The following is a 16,944-nucleotide window of genomic DNA, read 5'->3' as shown; positions in this document are numbered from 1 at the left end:
TCCCCTAGAATCCAAAAATCTATTTATCTCCGCCTTGAATATACTCAACAACTCAGCATTCCCAGTCCTTTGGGGTAGAGAATTTCAAAGATTGACAACCCTCTGAGTGAAGAAATTCCTCCTCATCTCAGTCTTAAATGGCTGAGACTATGCCCCCTAGTTCTAGACTCTCCCACCAGGGGAAACAATCTCTCAGCATCTACCCTGTCGATCCCCCTCAAAACCTTATATGTTTCAATAAGATCACCTCTCATTCTTCTAAACGCCAGAGAGTAGAGGCCCAATCTCTCTTCATAGGACAACCCTCTCATCCAGGGGATCAATCTAGTAAACCTTCGTTGCACCGCCTCTAAGGCATGTATGCCCTTCCTCAGATAAGGAGACCAAAATTGTGCACAGTACTCCAGGTGCGGTCTCACCAAAGCGCTGTACAATTGTATTAAGACTTCCTTACTCTTGTATTCCAAACCCCTTGGAGTAAAGGCCAACATGCCATTTGCCTTCCTAATTGCTTGCTGTACCTGCATGCTAACTTTCTGCGTTTCCTGTACGAGGACATCTAAATCCCTCTGAACACCAACATTTAATAGTTTCTCACCATTTAAAAAATTGTGTTTTTCTATTCTTCCTACCAAAGTGAATATCCTCACATTTCCCCACATTCTACTCCATCTGCCACCTTATTGCTCACTCACTTAACTTGTCTATATCCCTTTGCAGGCTCTTTGGGCTCGATTTTGCCAGGCCCGAGGAGGCGGAATTGGAGGCGTGTGAGGTGTTAAAATCGCAAAAAAATGGCGGGTGGCTCCAATCCCGCCTCTGAGCAATTTTCCCAGAATCGGGGTTTCAGACCCCGTTTTCATCCTGCCTCCAAGAGGCGGGATAGGCCCTTAAGGCCCTTAACAACCAGTTAAGTGCCTCCATAATCCAATTTTGGGAGGCCTTTCTGAATTTAACACTTTTCTCCCGTGCTGCACATCTCCTCTGGAACACGCCAGTTAATCCTGGCGGCCTCACAAGCGGATTGCTTACTAATAGCTGCAGCTCCACCATTAAAAAGGAGTTTTCAGCAATCATCATTTGCAGGTGGCAGAACTTTGTTGTCTCAGGTCTGGGGATCTTTTAGCGGCCTACTCATTGTTGTGGAAGTTTGGAGCCTGAGACACATCTCCAGTGTGACCTTCTGGGAAACCCCTCTCCCCACCTTGACTGAGCGCTTCCTCAACTGAGGTATATACCAGAAGCATGGGAACCATTTATTTCCTTTCCTCCTGAACAGTGGGGAGGGGGGCTGTCGCTAGTCCTGTGGGGGAGTAAAGGAAAGAGCTAGACATGCGAGATAAACGTTACATGTACATTGAATTGTGCAGATGATCATAAGTCAATCTGTTAGAGCATCAGAATCAATATCAGTCACTCACGCAATGTCAATGAGAGAGATGAAAAATGATTCTGTCACCAGCTTGCTCTGATGCGCCCGTCTGTCCGTCCCCCACTTGGGCATCCTCTTACACTCTACGATCTCCAGGGCCGCCGCCTCCACAGTGGTGAGCTGGGCTATTGAGGGTGACCCTCCTCCTGTCCTCATCCTCTCCCTCTTATTGTGGGCTCTCTTTTCCTGCAATGAGGGACACAACTGGAGTTTGAGTGAGAATGAAGGAGTGAGTGTAGAGAATCCATAGCATAGATGCTTAGAAGGAGACAAAGATGGAGTGAGGTACCAAGACCAAGGGCCCTCCCTGTGTGTTGTAAGTTGTTCTCATAGCATCACAGTGATAGGGAGTGTGAGGGCCGCATAGTTGAATAGTTAAGTGAATGTGAACGTACAGAGAGGGAACGGGTAAGGGTGCAGGGATGTAAGGGTGAAGTGGGATGTGGAAGAGGAGGTTGAAAAAGCAGAGTGCTGGTGATGAGAGGTGATGGGGATCAGATTGAGGGTCGTGGGGAAGGAATACTCACTCACTTTCTGTGCGGAGAAGGTCATGAAACCTCTTTCGGCACTGCAGCCAGGTTCTGCTGCACATTGAAATCGCAGTCACCTCCTGCGCCACTTGCAGCCACACAGCTTTGATCTGTTGTGGAGGCTTTTTCCTCCCTGAGGAAAGAAAGAGCATTTCCTTGTTTGCTCGTGCTCCCTCTACCAGAGCTTGGATGGAGGCCTCATCGAATCTGGGTGCACACTTTGGTCTGGTGCTGGACATAGTAGCATTAGGAATCCCTCAGAAGTATGTTGATAAAGTTGTAAGGCTGAAAAAGAACCAAGGCTGCTTGCAGGCCTTTAATCCAGCTGCATAGATGACGTCATCTGAAGCGAGTTTCAGTATCATAAGACTCATTGGGCCAGGGGTTCCCACACGCTGGAAATCAAGTGCCCAATGAGGGCAAAATCGCACTTTTGTCCCGCCTCCCATTGGAGGCGGGGTCCTGACGTGCCGACCTCCAGCCCGCCCCCAATGACAAAACCCAGCCCTTTGTGTTCTCCTCACAGTTTATTTTCCCACCTAGCTTTGTATTGTCAGCAAATTTGGTTACATTGCACTCGATCCCTTCACCTAAGTCATTAATATAGATTGTAAATAGCTGAGGCCCAAGCACTGATCCTTGCAGCACCCCACTAGTTACAGCCTGCCAACTGGAAAATGACCCGCTTATCCCTACTCTGTTTTCTGTCTGTTAACCAATCCTCTATCCATGCTAATATATTGCCCCCAACCCCATGAGCCCTTATCTTGTGTAGCAACCTTTTATGTGGCACCTTATCGAATGCCTTTTGGAAATCCAAATAAACTACATCCACTGGTTCCCCTTTACCCTGCTGGTTACATCCTCAAAAAACTCCAATAAATTTGTTAAATATGATTTCCCTTTCATAAAACCATGTTGACTGCCTAATCATATGATTTTCTAAGTGCCCTGTTACCACTTCCTTAATAATGGATTCCAGCATTTTCCCGACAGCTGATTTCAGGCTAACTGGCCTGCAGTTCCCTGTTTCCTCTCTTCCTCCTTTCTTGAATATCGGGGCTACATTTGCTACCTTCCAATCTGCTGGCAGTGTTTTAGAATCTAGGGAATTTTGGAAGATCACAACCAATGCATCCACCTCTTTTAGAACCCTAGGATGTAGGCCATCAGGTCCAGGGGATTTGTCAGCTTTTAGTCTCATTGGTTTCTCAAGTAATTTTTCTCTACTGATAATCACTTTAAGTTCCTCGCTCTCATTAGCCCCTTGGTTTCCCACTATTTTTGGTATACCTTTTGTGTCTTCTACTGTGAAGACAGATACAAAATATTTGTTTAAAGTCTCTGCCATTTCCTTATTCCCCATTATAATTTCAATTGTCTCGGCCTCTAAGGGACCAATGCTTACTTTTGCTACTCTTCCTTTTTACATACTTATAGAAGCTCTTGCAATCTGTTTTTTTATTTCTTGCTAGTTTACTCTCATATTCTGTTTTCTCCCTTTTAATCAATTTTTTGGTCATCCTTTGCTGGTTGCTAAAGCTCTCCCAATCCTCAGGCTTACTACTCTTCTTCGCAACATTATAAGCCTCTTTTAATCTAATACAGGAAACTTTCTGATATCCGGCACTGACGGGACCGAGCTGGTGCCGTACCATCAAAAGTGCTGGACATACCAGCGTTAATGTTGAGAGATACGGAACTGAAAAGCTCCGTGTGAATCAACAAACCCTGTTGCCAAAACAGTCGGCTGCAGCTGCAAGTGTCTCTAGCTGAAGCTGTTGCTATAGCTACAGACCTTGCAGTGCCTGACTGGGGGAAAAAAAAGCAACGAGAACTAAAAAAACGTATAGAAAACGGCTCCTGATTTTTGCCGTTAGATCGAGTATTCTGGACATATAACCTCTGGATAAACCAAAGTCTCCTGTACTATCCTTAACTTTAGTCAGTTATGGATGTATCACTTTTCCCGTGGAGTTTTTATTTCTCAATGGAATGTAAATTTGTTGAGAATTTTGGAATATTTCTTTAAATGTCTGCCACTGCTTATCTACTGTCATACCTTTTAATCTAATTTACCAACCTACCTTAGCCAACTTGCCCTTCATACCTATGTAATTGGCTTTATTTACGTTTAAGACTCTAGTTTCGTACTTAAGTTCGTCACTCTCAAACTCGATATGAAATTCTATCATATTATGATCCCTCTTCCCCAGAGAATCCCTTACTATGAAATTACTAATAAACCCTGTCTCATTACACATGACACGATCTAAAATAGCCTGTTCTCTGCTTGGTCCCACGACGTATTGTTCTAGGAAATTGTCTTGAATGCATTCCATGAATTCGTCCTCCAGACTACCACGATACTGATAACTGTTGCGTCACAATTTTTGCCACCATGTTGGGCATGCGTGTACTGTAAATGTGAGCAGTAGCAGTCATGCTCTATTATAAGAATCCCAGTGTTGAGGAAAAATTATATTGCATGATGCTGTCGGACTCACTATGAAATTTTTCTTCAGGTACTTACTACAACAACAACTTGTATTTATATAGCACCTTTAACATAGTAAAACGTCCCAAGGCGCTTCACAGGAGTATTATAAGTCCCGAAGGCTGTGTTGTCTGCCCAGTGCCAGGGTAAAGGACATCTCCTCTGGGCTGGAGAGGAACTTGGAGTGGGAGGGGAAAGATCCAGTTGTCGTGGTCCATGTAGGTACCAACGTCATAGGTAGGACAAAGAAAGAGGTTCTGCTGAGGGAGTATGAGCAGCTAGGGGCTAAATTAAAAAGCAGAACCACAAAGGTAATAATCTCTGGATTACTACCTGAGCCACATGCAAATTGGCATAGGGTAAATAAGATCAGAGAGATGAACGAGTGGTTCAAAGATTGGTGTGGGAGAAATGGGTTTCGATTCCTGGGGCACTGGCACCAGTACTGGGATAAGAGGGAGCTGTTCCGTGGGGACGGGCTTCATTTGAACCAGGCTGGGACCAGTGTCCTGGCAAATCGAATAACTAGGGCTGTAGATAGGGCTTTAAACTAAATAGTGGCGGGGAGGGATACGCTGAGCGGAAATTTAAAAAGTCAAAGAAAAATGGGAAGGCAAAAGTGAAGGGTAGCGATAGGGGTAATGATGACCAGAGTGTGACAGGAAGGGACAGAGTGTATACACATAAGAGTGCACCAGAAAGAGGGGTCAGAATAGGGAAAAATGGTAAAAAGACAAAATTAAAAGCTCTATATCTGAATGCACGCAGCATTCGTAACAAGATAGATGAGTTGACAGCACAAATAGAAGTAAATGGTTATGATCTGATAGCCATTACAGAGACGTGGTTGCGAGATGACCAAGGCTGGGAACTGAATATTCAGGGGTATTTGCCATTTCGTAAGGATAGGCAGAAAGGAAAAGGAGGTGGTGTAGCTCTGTTAATAAGGGATGAGATCAGTGCAGAAATGAGAAATGATATTGGCCTAGAAGATCAAGACGTAGAATCAGTTTGGGTGGAGATAAGAAATAATAAGGGTAAGAAGTCACTGGTGGGAGTGGTCTACAGGCCCCCAAACAGTAGCCACACTGTAGGACAGAGTATAAATCAAGAAATAGAGGCTTGTAAGAAAGATACGCCTATAATCTTGGGAGATTTTAATCTTCATATTGATTGGACAAAGCAAATTGGCAGGTAGACTTGAGGAAGAGTTCTTCGAGTGTATACGGGATGGTTTCTTAGAACAATATGTTGTGGAACCAACCAGGGAGAAGACTATTTTAGATCTGGTAATGTGTAATGAGGCTGGATTAATTAATAATCTCGAAGTGAAGGATCCTCTTGGGAAGAGTGATCATAGCATGGTAGAATTTCAAATTCAGTTTGAGGGTGAGAAAGCTCGGTCTCAAACGAGTGTCCTGAACTTAAACAAAGGTAATTACAAAGGTATGCAAGCAGACTTGGTTAAAGTGGACTGGGAAAATATATTACAGGGTAAGACTGTAGAAAAGCAGTGGCAAACATTTAAGGAGATATTTCATAACTCTCAGCAAAGATATATTCCAGTGAGAAAGAAAGACTCTAAGAGAAGGATGAACTATCCGTGGCTAACTAAGGAAGTAAAGGATGGTATCAAATTGAAAACAAAAGCATACAATGTTGTGAAGAATAGTGAAAGGCCAGAGGATTGGGAAATTTTTAAAAAGCAGCAAAGAACGACTAAAAAATGATAGAGAGAAGATAGCTTATGAGAGTAAGCTAGCAAGAAATATAAAATCAGACAGTAAGAGCTTCTACAGGTATATAAAAAGTAAGAGAGAAGCTAAAGTAAATGTTGGTCCCCTAGAGGATGAGTCTGGAGAATTAATAATGGGAAAGAGGGAAATGGCGGAGACTTTGAACAAATATTTTATATCGGTCTTCACGGTAGAAGACACTAAAAGCATCCCAATAATGGATAATCAAGGGGCTATTTGGGGGGGGGGGGGGGACTTAAAAAAATCATTATCACTAGAGAGAAAGTACTAGGCAAACTAATGGGACTAAAGGTGGACAAGTCCCCTGGACCAGATGGCCTGTATCCTAGAGTCATTTAGAAAATCATAATATAGTCAAGCAGAGTCGGCATGGTTTTATGAAAGGGAAATCATGTTTGACAAATTTATTGGAGTTTTTTGAGGATGTAACGAGCAGGGTGGACAAAGGGGAACCAGTAGATGTCGTGTATTTGGATTTCCAGAAGGCATTCGATAAGGTGCCACATAAAAGGTTACCACATAAGATAAGAGCTCACGGGGTTGGAGGTAATATATCAGCATGGATAGAGGATTGGCTAACTAACAGAAAACAGAGTTGGGATAAATGGGTCATTTTCAGGCTGGCAAACTGTAACTAGTGGGATGCCGCAGGGATCAGAGCTGGGTCCTCAACTATTTACAATCTAATGATGACTTGGATGAAGGGACTGAGTGTAATGTAGCCAAATTTGCTGATGATACAAAGATAGGTGGGAAAGCAAATTGTGTGGAGGATGCAAAGAATCTCCAAAGGATATAGATAGGCTAAGTGAGTGGGCAAAAATCTGGCAGATGGAGTTTATGTGGGAAAATGCAAGGTTATCCACTTTGGTAGGAAAAATAAAAAAGCAAATTATTATTTAAATGGGGAGAGATTACAAAATGCTGAGGTACAGAGGGATCTGGGGGTCCTTGTACATGAATCGCAAAAAGTTAGCATGCAGGTACAGCAAGTAATTAGGAAGGCAAATGGAATGTTGGCCTTTATTGCAAAGGGAATGGAGTATAAAAGTAGGGAAGTCCTGTTACAACTGTACAGGGCGTTGGTGAGACCAAACCTGGAGTACTGTGTACAGTTTTGGTCTCCTTATTTAAGGAAGGATATACTTGCATTGGAGGCAGTTCAGAGAAGGTTCACGAGGTTGATTCCAGAGATGAAGGGGTTGTCTTATGAAGAAAGGTTGAGCAGGTTGGGCCTATACTCATTGGGGTTTAGAAGAATGAGAGGGGATCTTATTGTAACATATAAGATTCTGAAGGGGCTTGACAGGGTAGATGCAGAAAGGATGTTTCCCCTCGTGGGGGAATCTAGAACTAGAGGGCATAATTTCAGATAAGGGGGCATCCTTTTAAATCGGAAATGAGGAGGAATTCCTTCTCTCAGAGGGTCGTGAATCTTTGGAATTCTCTTCCCCAGAGAGCTGTGGAGGCTGGGTCATTGAATATATTTAAGGTGGAGATAGACAGATTTTTGAAAAGTGAAGGAGTCAAGGGTTATGGGGAGCGGGCAGGGAAGTGGAGTTGAGGCCAAGATCAGATCAGCCATGATCTTATTGAATGGCGGAGCAGGCTCGAGGGGCTGAATGACCTACTCCTGCTCCTACGTCTTAGGTTCTAAGACAAATAAAATTGACACTGAACCACATAAGGAGAAATTAGGGCAGATGACCAAAAGCTTGCTCAAAGAGGTAGGTTTTAAGGAACGTCTTAAAGGAGGAGAGCGAGGCAGAGAGGTTTAGGGAGGGAATTACAGAGCTTGGGGCCTTGGTAGCTGAAGGCACGGCCACCAATGGTTGAGTGATTAAATCAGGCATGCTTGTGAGGCCAGAATTAGAGGGGTGCAGATATCTCAGAGGGTTGAGGGCAATGTTCCGTGTAAGCCATGCAGCGATCCAGGGACCCCACGCAGCTGGGTTTTCAATTAGCAAAATCGCGCATTTGTGGAATTTTGAATGGCCCACGCAGCTCCTTAAAGCGGCCGCGCGGCGCCAAACAAAATTACAGGGAACATTGGTTGTGGGGCCGGAGGAGATTACAGAGATAGGGAGGGGCAAGGCCATGAGAGAGGTAGCGAGGCGGAGAGGTTTAGGCAGGGAATTCCATAGCTTAGGACATAGGCAACAGAAGGCACGGCCACCAATGGTTGAGCGATTATAATCAGGGATGCTCATCAGGGCAGAATTAGAGGACCGCAGATATCTCGGCGGGGGCGGTGGGTGGGTGGGTTATGGGGCTGAAGGAGATTACAGGGATAACAGAGATAGGGAGGGGCGAGGCCATGAAGGGATTTGAAAACAAGGATGAGAATTTTGAAATCGAGGCGTTGCTTAACCGGGAGCCAGTGTAGGTCAGCGAGCACAAGGGTGATGGGTGAACGGGGGTCTTCTTAACGGGGTCTTTGAGTGCTCCAGTGTTGATTTTCCTGCGGCATTGTTTCTGTTGCCGCCACTGTTTTGGGGCTACATTGATGGAGATGACAGAGCGGATTAGGCGGTGGTCTGTCCAGCAGTCGTCAGCCCCTGTCATGGCGCGGGTGATGCGGACGTCCTTGCTGTCCCTCGCTCGGATGATGACGTAGTCCAGCAGATGCCAGTGCTTGGAGCGAGGGTGCTGCCATGAAACCTTGCACTTGTCTCTCTGATGGAACAAGGTGTTGGTTATGACAAGGCCATGTTCTAAGCATTTCGACAGGAGGAGGGTACTGTTGGAGTTGGCTTTCCCTACCCCCTCTCTGCCGATCACACCTCCCCAGAGGTCTGTGTCCTTTCCAATTCTGGTGTTAAAATCGCCAAGGAGGATCAGCTTGTCGCCCGTTGGGACTTGGGACAGGGATTGTTCGAGGCTGGAGTAGAATTCCTCTTTGGTCTCGTCTGTGGCTTCCAGTGTTGGGGCGTACGCACTGATGACCGTAGCGCACTGGTTCCGGGCTAGGGTGAGCCGAAGAGTTATGAGGCACTTGTTTATACCGCTAGGAGAGTCTCTGAGACGCCCAGTTAATTAAATTTTTTATTGCGAAGCCTACCTCATGGAGGCGCCGTTCTTCTTCAGGTTTGCCTTTCCAGAAGAAGGTGTAGCTACCGCCTTGCTCCTTGAGCTGGCCTTCCACAATCCGCCGGGTCTCACTTAGGGCGGCAATGTCAAAATGTCTGAGCTCCCGGGCAACGATAGCAGTACGGCGTTCCGGTCTGTCACTGTTGGGGTTGTCCATGAGGGTCCTGACGTTCCAGGTCCCGAACTTCATTTTAAAGGGTGGAAGATGCCTGTGCGTGAATTCTTTTAACGTGGGGTGGCCGTTGCACACCAGCTACCACACGGGCTTGACAGAGCAAGGTCTTGGTCCAATGGCAAGGGGATCCAAGACGATTGGAGACCAGGCTCTGCTACAATGGCCTAACACACACACAAACATAATGCTACTGTCCTCCTCCCTCCTTCTCGCAGGTCCTGTCTGCCTGGGTTCCGTAGGATGCGTTGTGGTCCTCCCGACCTTGCTGTTGGCCCGTGCCGCACCTTCCCTGGGCCCTGACCCCGCTGCTGGTCCACGCTGCACCACTCCTGGGCTTGGACCGCGTTGCTGGGCTTGTCCTCGCCCTGGGTCCCGGCCTCTGACATGAATGATGTTGTCTCTCACAGGATCAAATTAGCACTGATATTCTCGTGATCCCTGGCCCCGAGCTCCACTCGCGATCCACGAGTCACTGGTTCACTAGTCCAGTGGAGAAGCGTAGTCTTGACGGCAGAGAGGCCTGGGAATTTGGGATCTAAGTTTATGCGAAGAGCCAGTGCTCACTGAGAACAAAGAACAGGCATGGTCGGGGGATGGGCAGTGGGCTCAGGTAACTTTAACCTTGCAGCTTGAACTTGCAGTTAGGGATAAAATGCACCCACTATTAGAGCCAGGGGAGCTTAAACAGCAGAAGAGAGGAGACCGGGGGAGAAAAGAGCAAAGGATGGCAAAGGAGCTCCCTAGGGAGCTGCCAGCCCAGGAGCCATCTTGTAAAAAACAATGCCGCAGGAAAATCAACGCTGGAGCACTCAAAGATCCTGCTAAGAAGGCCCTATTCAGCCTGCGCCTCACAAACAACTTGACGACTCCCAGTGATGCAGAGACGCAGAGTGCCCACAGCGCCTGGTCTGCACTCAAGGCCTCCATAATCAGCACCTGTGGAGAGACGCACGATCACTCGACCAGGAAACACCAAGACTGGTTCGACGAGAATGACCAGGAGACCCAGGAGCTAATAAGCCGCCAGCACAAGGCATTCCTGATCTGGAAACAGCAACACAACTCGAGAGCAAGAAAGCAGCTCTACAGACGCCTGAAGGCCGAGGCCCAACAAAAAACTTGCGACCTAAAGAACAGATGGTGGGTGGAGAAAGCGCAGGAGATCCAGCAGCTAGCCGACAACCATGATGTGCGTGGATTCTTTAGCGCAGTCAAGACCATCTACGGCCCAAGCATCCAAGGTCCTACCCCACTGCAGACCAAGAATGAAGAGGTACTCATTAAGGACAGAGAGGCAGTCAGTGCCCGCTGGAAGGAGCACTTCGAAGATCTCCTTAACCGAGACTCTGTCTTCGACACGAGTGTCCTCAACTCCATCCCGCAGCATGCTACCCGCCACCAACTCAGCACAACCCCAGCCCGGCATGAGGTTGAAAAGGCCATCTGACAACTGAAGAAGAACAAGGCCTCGGGAGCAGGTGGAATCCCTGCCGAGGCACTAAAGCATAGCAGAGAAGCACTACTGGTGCGAATTCATGAACTCATTTCTCTTATCTGGAAGGAGGAGAGCATGCCAGGGGATCTCAGACGCCGTAATTGTGACCATCTTCAAAAAAGGTAACAAGTCCGATTGTGGTAATTACAGAGGAGTTTCCCTGCTGTCTGCCACAGGGAAAGTCATCGCAAGAATCCTCCTCAGTCGCCTCCTCCCAGTGGCCGAAGAGCTCCTCCCAGAGTCACAATGCGGATTCCGCCCACTAAGGGGCACAATGGACATGGTCTTCACCGCATGTCAATTACAAGAGAAATGCAGGGATCAGCACCAACCGCTGTACATGGAATCACACCAACGCTCTTCTCGATCTTCCTTGCTGCAATGCTCCTTCTCACCCTCCGTAAGCTCCCCGCTGGAGTGGAGCTAATTTACAGAACAAACGGGAAACTGTTCAACCTCCGTCGCCTCCAGTCGAGATCCAAGGTCGTCCCATCCTCTCGTCGAATTACAGTATGCAGACGACGCTTGCGTCTGTGCTCACTCTGAGGTCGAACTCCAAACCATCGTCAACAACTTCACCAACGTGTACGAGAGCATGGGCCTTACACTAAACATCCGTAAGACAAAGGTTCTCTACCAACCTGCCCCCATCACACAGTACTGCCCCCCCGATTATCAAAATCCACGACAAGGCCTTGGACAACGTGGACCACGTTCCACATCTCGGGAGCCTACTGTCAACAAGGGCCGACGTCGATGACGAAGTCCAACACTGCCTTCAGTGTGCAGTGCAGCCTTTGGTCGCCTGAGGAAGAGAGTGTTTGAAGACCAGGACCTCAAACCCGGCACTAAGCTCATGGTCTACAGAGCAGCAGTGATACCCACCCTGCTGTATGCCTCAGACACATGAGCCATGTACAGCAGGCACCTCAAAGCACTGGAGAGGTGCCACCAACGCTGCCTCTGCAAGATCCTGCAAATCCGTTGGCAGGATAGGTGCACTAACGTCAGTGTTCTGGCTCAGGCCAACATCCCTAGCATCGAAGCTTTGACCACGCTCGATCAGCTCCGATGGACGGGTCACATCGTCCGCATGCCCAATACGAGATTCCCAAAACAAGTGCTCTACTCGGAGCTCCGGCACGGCAAGAGAGCCCCAGGTGGGCAGAGGAAACGCTTCAAGGACAACCTCAAAGCCTCCTTGAAAAAGTGCAACATCCCCACTGACACCTGGGAATCCCTGGCCCAAGGCCGCATAAAGTGAAGGAGAAGCAATCCGGGAAGGCGCCGAACACCTCGAATCTCTTCGCCGGGAGCAAGCGGAAGCCAAGCGCAAGGAGCGCACGTCAACCCAAGCACCCCACCCACCCGCCCCTTCAATCACCGTCTGCCCCACCTGTGACAGAGACTGTGGGCCCCGCATTGGACTCTTCAGTCACCTGAGAACTCATTTTTAATGTGGAAGCAAGTCATCCTTGTTTCCGAGGGACTGCCTCAGAAGAAGGATGGGTGAACGGAACTTAGTGCGAGTTTTGGATCACCTCAAGTTTACGTAGGGTAGAATGTGAGAGGCCAGGCAGGAGTGCGCTGGAATAGTCAAGTCTAGAGGTAAGAAAGGCATGGATGAGGGTTTCAGCAGCGGATGAGCTGAGGCAAGGGCGGAGACGGGCGATGGTACGGAGGTGGAAATAGGCGGTCTTAGTTATGTTGTGGATATGTGGTCGGAAGCTCATCATTTGTTCAACTGTCTTGAATTTGCCTTACTGCCTCCCTTGGTAGTACAATCAAAAGAAGAAAAATTATATATATATATGCATTTTGATATTGCTGTGCATCTGGAAAATCTGTTCTGCAAAGCTTAAAAACCATATTTAACTGTATTCAGCTAAGTGAGTGCAGTATAGTTGACTGATTAGAAATTTCTGCCTGACAGTAATGTGGTGCTGGGCCAAGAAGGGATAAGACACACATGTGGCGTCTCAACACACATGTGATTTCCTAAAACTGTATATGCTCACTTGATCTCGGCATGCCACTGTAAGGAGGTACTGAGCAGGCCAGATGAGATCCACACACTGTTGGTTATGCGTTAGTAGAGGGAATTGATTGAAAAATGGGATAGGGATGTTTGTTTTTGTGTTTTTTTTGTGTGTGTCAATTACATAGTTTACTTTTTAGGGGTATACCTGTTGATCACCATGGTATGCTATATGTGAACAAATATGATTAAATGTGTGCAGAATAAGAAGAAATATTAAATGGAGAGACAAAAGAATTAATAAAATGGGCAGAATAAATATACTCAAAAGAGCATAGAGAAGAAGTAGTAAAATGAACTGGTAACCGAGAAAAAGAAAAATTAGAAACCCTGTCTGCACTTCCAGTCCTGCGTTACCTTAAGTGGAGATTGGATTTAGCCTCTACTAGGTGGAAACACTAGCCATCAAAGAGCTAGTAGTGGGAGAGAGATATTGAGTGCCACGGCAGTATTGCAGTGGGGACTGAATGGAGGAGCAGGCAGGGATAGGTTGAGCCACATGTTGGCCTAACAACCGTGGAAGCATACGAAAAGTGACGGACAGGAAAAGATCTACTGGTCCATCCAGTCTGTCCCATACAATACAATACAATACAAATCGCTTTATTGGCATGATAAGGTACATCTTATGTTGCCAAAGCATCAAAATACATTTATGGTTGAACACATAAACGCGGTTCCATTCATACAGTGTATAAACAGGTATATCCCTGAGTTTATAAATATATTTTCGCCTTGTTTATATATACTCTTGTCTTAGTTTACTGGTTGTCCCTCTGTTCATGGCAAGCTGTAACATAGTGTGCCGCCAGTGTTACACAGCTTCTCTCCTCCCCCAGTAGGAATGGGAGTTTTTGGTTGTCAGTCAGATTTCTGAATTCAGGGCATATTTGTGAGAATTTTTGATAGAAATTCTCTCTGATGCCCTGATATTTTCCACAGGCTGTGAGGAAGTGCATCTCTGTCTCAACTACTCCCTGACTGCAGTGAGAGCATATCCTGTCTTCTCTTGGCAGCCTGGTCTGCCTGTGTCTGCCTTTTTCGATCGCTAGGCTATGTTCGCTAAGTCTGTACCTTGTCAAGGTTCTTCTCAGTTTGTTATCCTTTACCATGGTCAGGTAATCAGCTATGTTGTATTGTCTGTTTAGGGCCAAGTAGCAATTGAGTTTGCTTTGGGTTTTTGTTGTTTCTGCCCAATATGACAGATATTTTTCCTTTTGCTTAGCGACGATTGTGTTGGGTCGAATTCTTTGTGTTACCCTGTCACTGTCCTGGGACTGGTTATTGTTAGTATTGTTATTAGTTACTTTATTGAGTCCCAGGACTAGTTGACTGAGGGTATTCTTCTTTATGGTCAGCTCTTGGCATTTCAGGGCGTCGTAGTGATAGCATTGGGGGTTGCTCATTTGTAGGTGATTCCAAAATTTGGTGGCTCTTTTTTGGATAGTGATTATTAATGGGTATTGGCCTAGTTCCGCCCTGCATGCGTTGTTTACTGTTTTCCTTTGAGTCCGGAGGATACTTTTACAGAATTCCGCATGTAGGATCTCAATTGGGTGTTTGTCCCATTTTGCAAAATCTTGTTGTGTTAGTGGTCCCCAGACCTCACTGCCATAGAGTGCAATTGGTTCAATTACTGATTTGAAAATTTTGAGCCAAATGCTAATTGGGATTTCTATTTGGATTGATTTTTTGATGGCATAGAAAGCCCTTCTTGCTTTCTCTTTCAGTTCATTCACAGCCAGTTTGAAGTTTCCCGTAGAACTGATTTTTAAGCCCAAGTATGTGTAGTGAGTGGTTTGTTCAATTTTGGTTGTTCCTACTGTGAAATTTATTGTGGGTCCATGTTGTTTGGATCTTTGCTGGAACACAAGGACTTTGGTTTTTTGGGGATTTATTGTCAGGGCCCAAGTCTGGCAGTACGACTCCAGCAGGTCCAGGTTCTGCTGTAGACCCTCCTTAGTTGGTGACAGCAGAACCAGGTCGTCGGCATAGAGGAGGAATTTAACCTTGGATTCATATAGGGTGAGGCCGGGTGCTGTAGATTGTTCAAGTAGTTTTGCCAATCCATTAATGTAAATATTAAAGAGTGTCGGTGAGATTGGCGAGCCCTGCGTCACCCCCCGCCCCTGTGGGAAGTATTTTGTTTGTTTGCCTCCAATTTTAACTGCACATTTATTGTTTGTATACAATGGTGATGTCTTGTGCATCACACTACCTATACTCCACACGAGTCCACACCCCACCCGGAAGCCGTGCAATCTCCTGGGAGAGGCGATGAACAGTTATGGAATCGGTGTACATAGTAGACTCGGGGAGGACAGCTGCACCCCCCCCCCCCCCCCCAGCCTCCATTCATATAACAAGAAGTTTTCACTATATAACTAGATATTCAGCAGTAAAGGTAAAATTCTGATCATAAGGGACATTGGGATCTGCTTCCAGGAGACATTGATGATGCTAAATCCTGAAGAATATCTGGAACAGGCTCGAAAGTCTCTCATCCTCAGTAAATATCTTGACTATTTCCAGTAGGGCATCCACTGAAACAAAATGAAAAATGCTTATGCAAAGGTGTTCTGTCAAGTCTGTCCATAGGTCCTCGCTGGTTCTCCCAGCAGGATTTCAGTTTAATTCTCCAGAGGGTTATGTATCCATTGTTTGAATGTCATTAAATGGGTTTAAGTTACTTGCACTGAAAACTGAACTTCTGTTGGCTTTAGTTTTGGCTTGCAGAATTAATGAACTACAAGGTCTTAGTGCAGAACTGCTGTATTTGGTTTAACATTCTGACAGGATAATTAAAAAGATTCACTCAGAGTTTTTACTCTCAAAGTACTTTTGAAGTGTAGTCGCTGTTGTAATGTAGGGAAACATGGCAGCCAATGTGCACACATCAAGGTCCCACAAACAGCAATTAAATGACTAGATAATCTAAGTTAATAATGGTTTTTTATAGAGGATTAAATACTAGCCAGGAGAACTCGTCTATGGGATTTTTTATATTCACTTGTGGGGGCAGGTGAGGTCTTGATTTAAAGTCTCATCAAAATACGTTAATAGACTTGGTGTTGGATTTCAAGTGTGGTTTGAAATACAGATTGTAGTACCACTGCACTGTTGAGTTTTGTAATGGATTCTGTTTAAAAATCAGTGAATTTAGAGAGCGCTTTTTTTAAACCCTGTGTCTTATTTTATCTGCTTGCAGGTTTTAAAATACTTCAATAAGCAAGTGACCCATGTAGTTTTCAAGGATGGACATGAAAGTGTTTGGAAAAAGGCCAAGAAAACTGGTGTAAAGTTGGTGTCTGTACTTTGGGTAGAAAGGTATTAACATTTTAATAGTCATTTCTTAAAAGCTATTGTTTTGCAAGTTGGGCTGTTGGCTTATTTGAAAGTGAGATGGTAAGTGAATTTTTCATTTTCAGACAACCTGACTCTGTATATTTTCTTTGAAATCAAAATTTTCCATACTGCACATTGGCCTAGAAATTCAGTAAGGCCCCGCCAGCTCGCTTGCGCCCAAAAGTTAGCGCTGCGCGCGGAGCCAGTTGCGACCGTCAGAAATTCAGTTTCTGCGCCCCAAGTTGGAACCGGGCGCTATTACAGGGTGTGCCCGCCCCCGCTTGGGGCGCTGAAACTGAATTTCAGCGCTGTAGATGACGTCATCGGTGCCGGCGCAGCGCTAACGGCTACCGCCGCCATTACCGCTGCGCTGAATATCAGCGCAAACTCCTCTATTGGCGCAGAAGCCCTCTTTGGGTGTTAACTGGCCGCAAAGCTGGCGGGGCCTTACTGAATTTCTAGCCCATTATGCCTAATGATTCTGTTCTATATTACTTAAGGATTTCTGAAAGTTAGGTTTACAACATAAATCAAAGAGCTATTACAGATTTCAGTGTGATTTTATCTTTTTAATGGATTTTTGGA

At 46.0% G+C, this 16,944-nt stretch overlaps 1 protein-coding gene across 1 annotated transcript in view; it reads left to right on the top strand.

The window, feature by feature from the left end:
• Window positions 1–16,944, top strand: part of mcph1 (microcephalin 1) — a 378,761-nt gene that overhangs the window by 12,435 nt on the left and 349,382 nt on the right. The window contains exon 4 of the mRNA XM_085996458.1: window positions 16,223–16,341. Coding sequence (XP_085852584.1) covers window positions 16,223–16,341 — 119 coding nt within the window. The remainder of the gene's footprint in view (window positions 1–16,222; window positions 16,342–16,944) is intronic.

Source organism: Somniosus microcephalus, chromosome 9 (genome assembly GCF_052327205.1).
Source record: "Somniosus microcephalus isolate GS21.2 chromosome 9, FLI_Smic_1.0, whole genome shotgun sequence".
Classification (NCBI taxonomy): Eukaryota; Metazoa; Chordata; class Chondrichthyes; order Squaliformes; family Somniosidae; genus Somniosus; species Somniosus microcephalus.
This window is presented reverse-complemented; position numbering and strand designations above follow the sequence as displayed.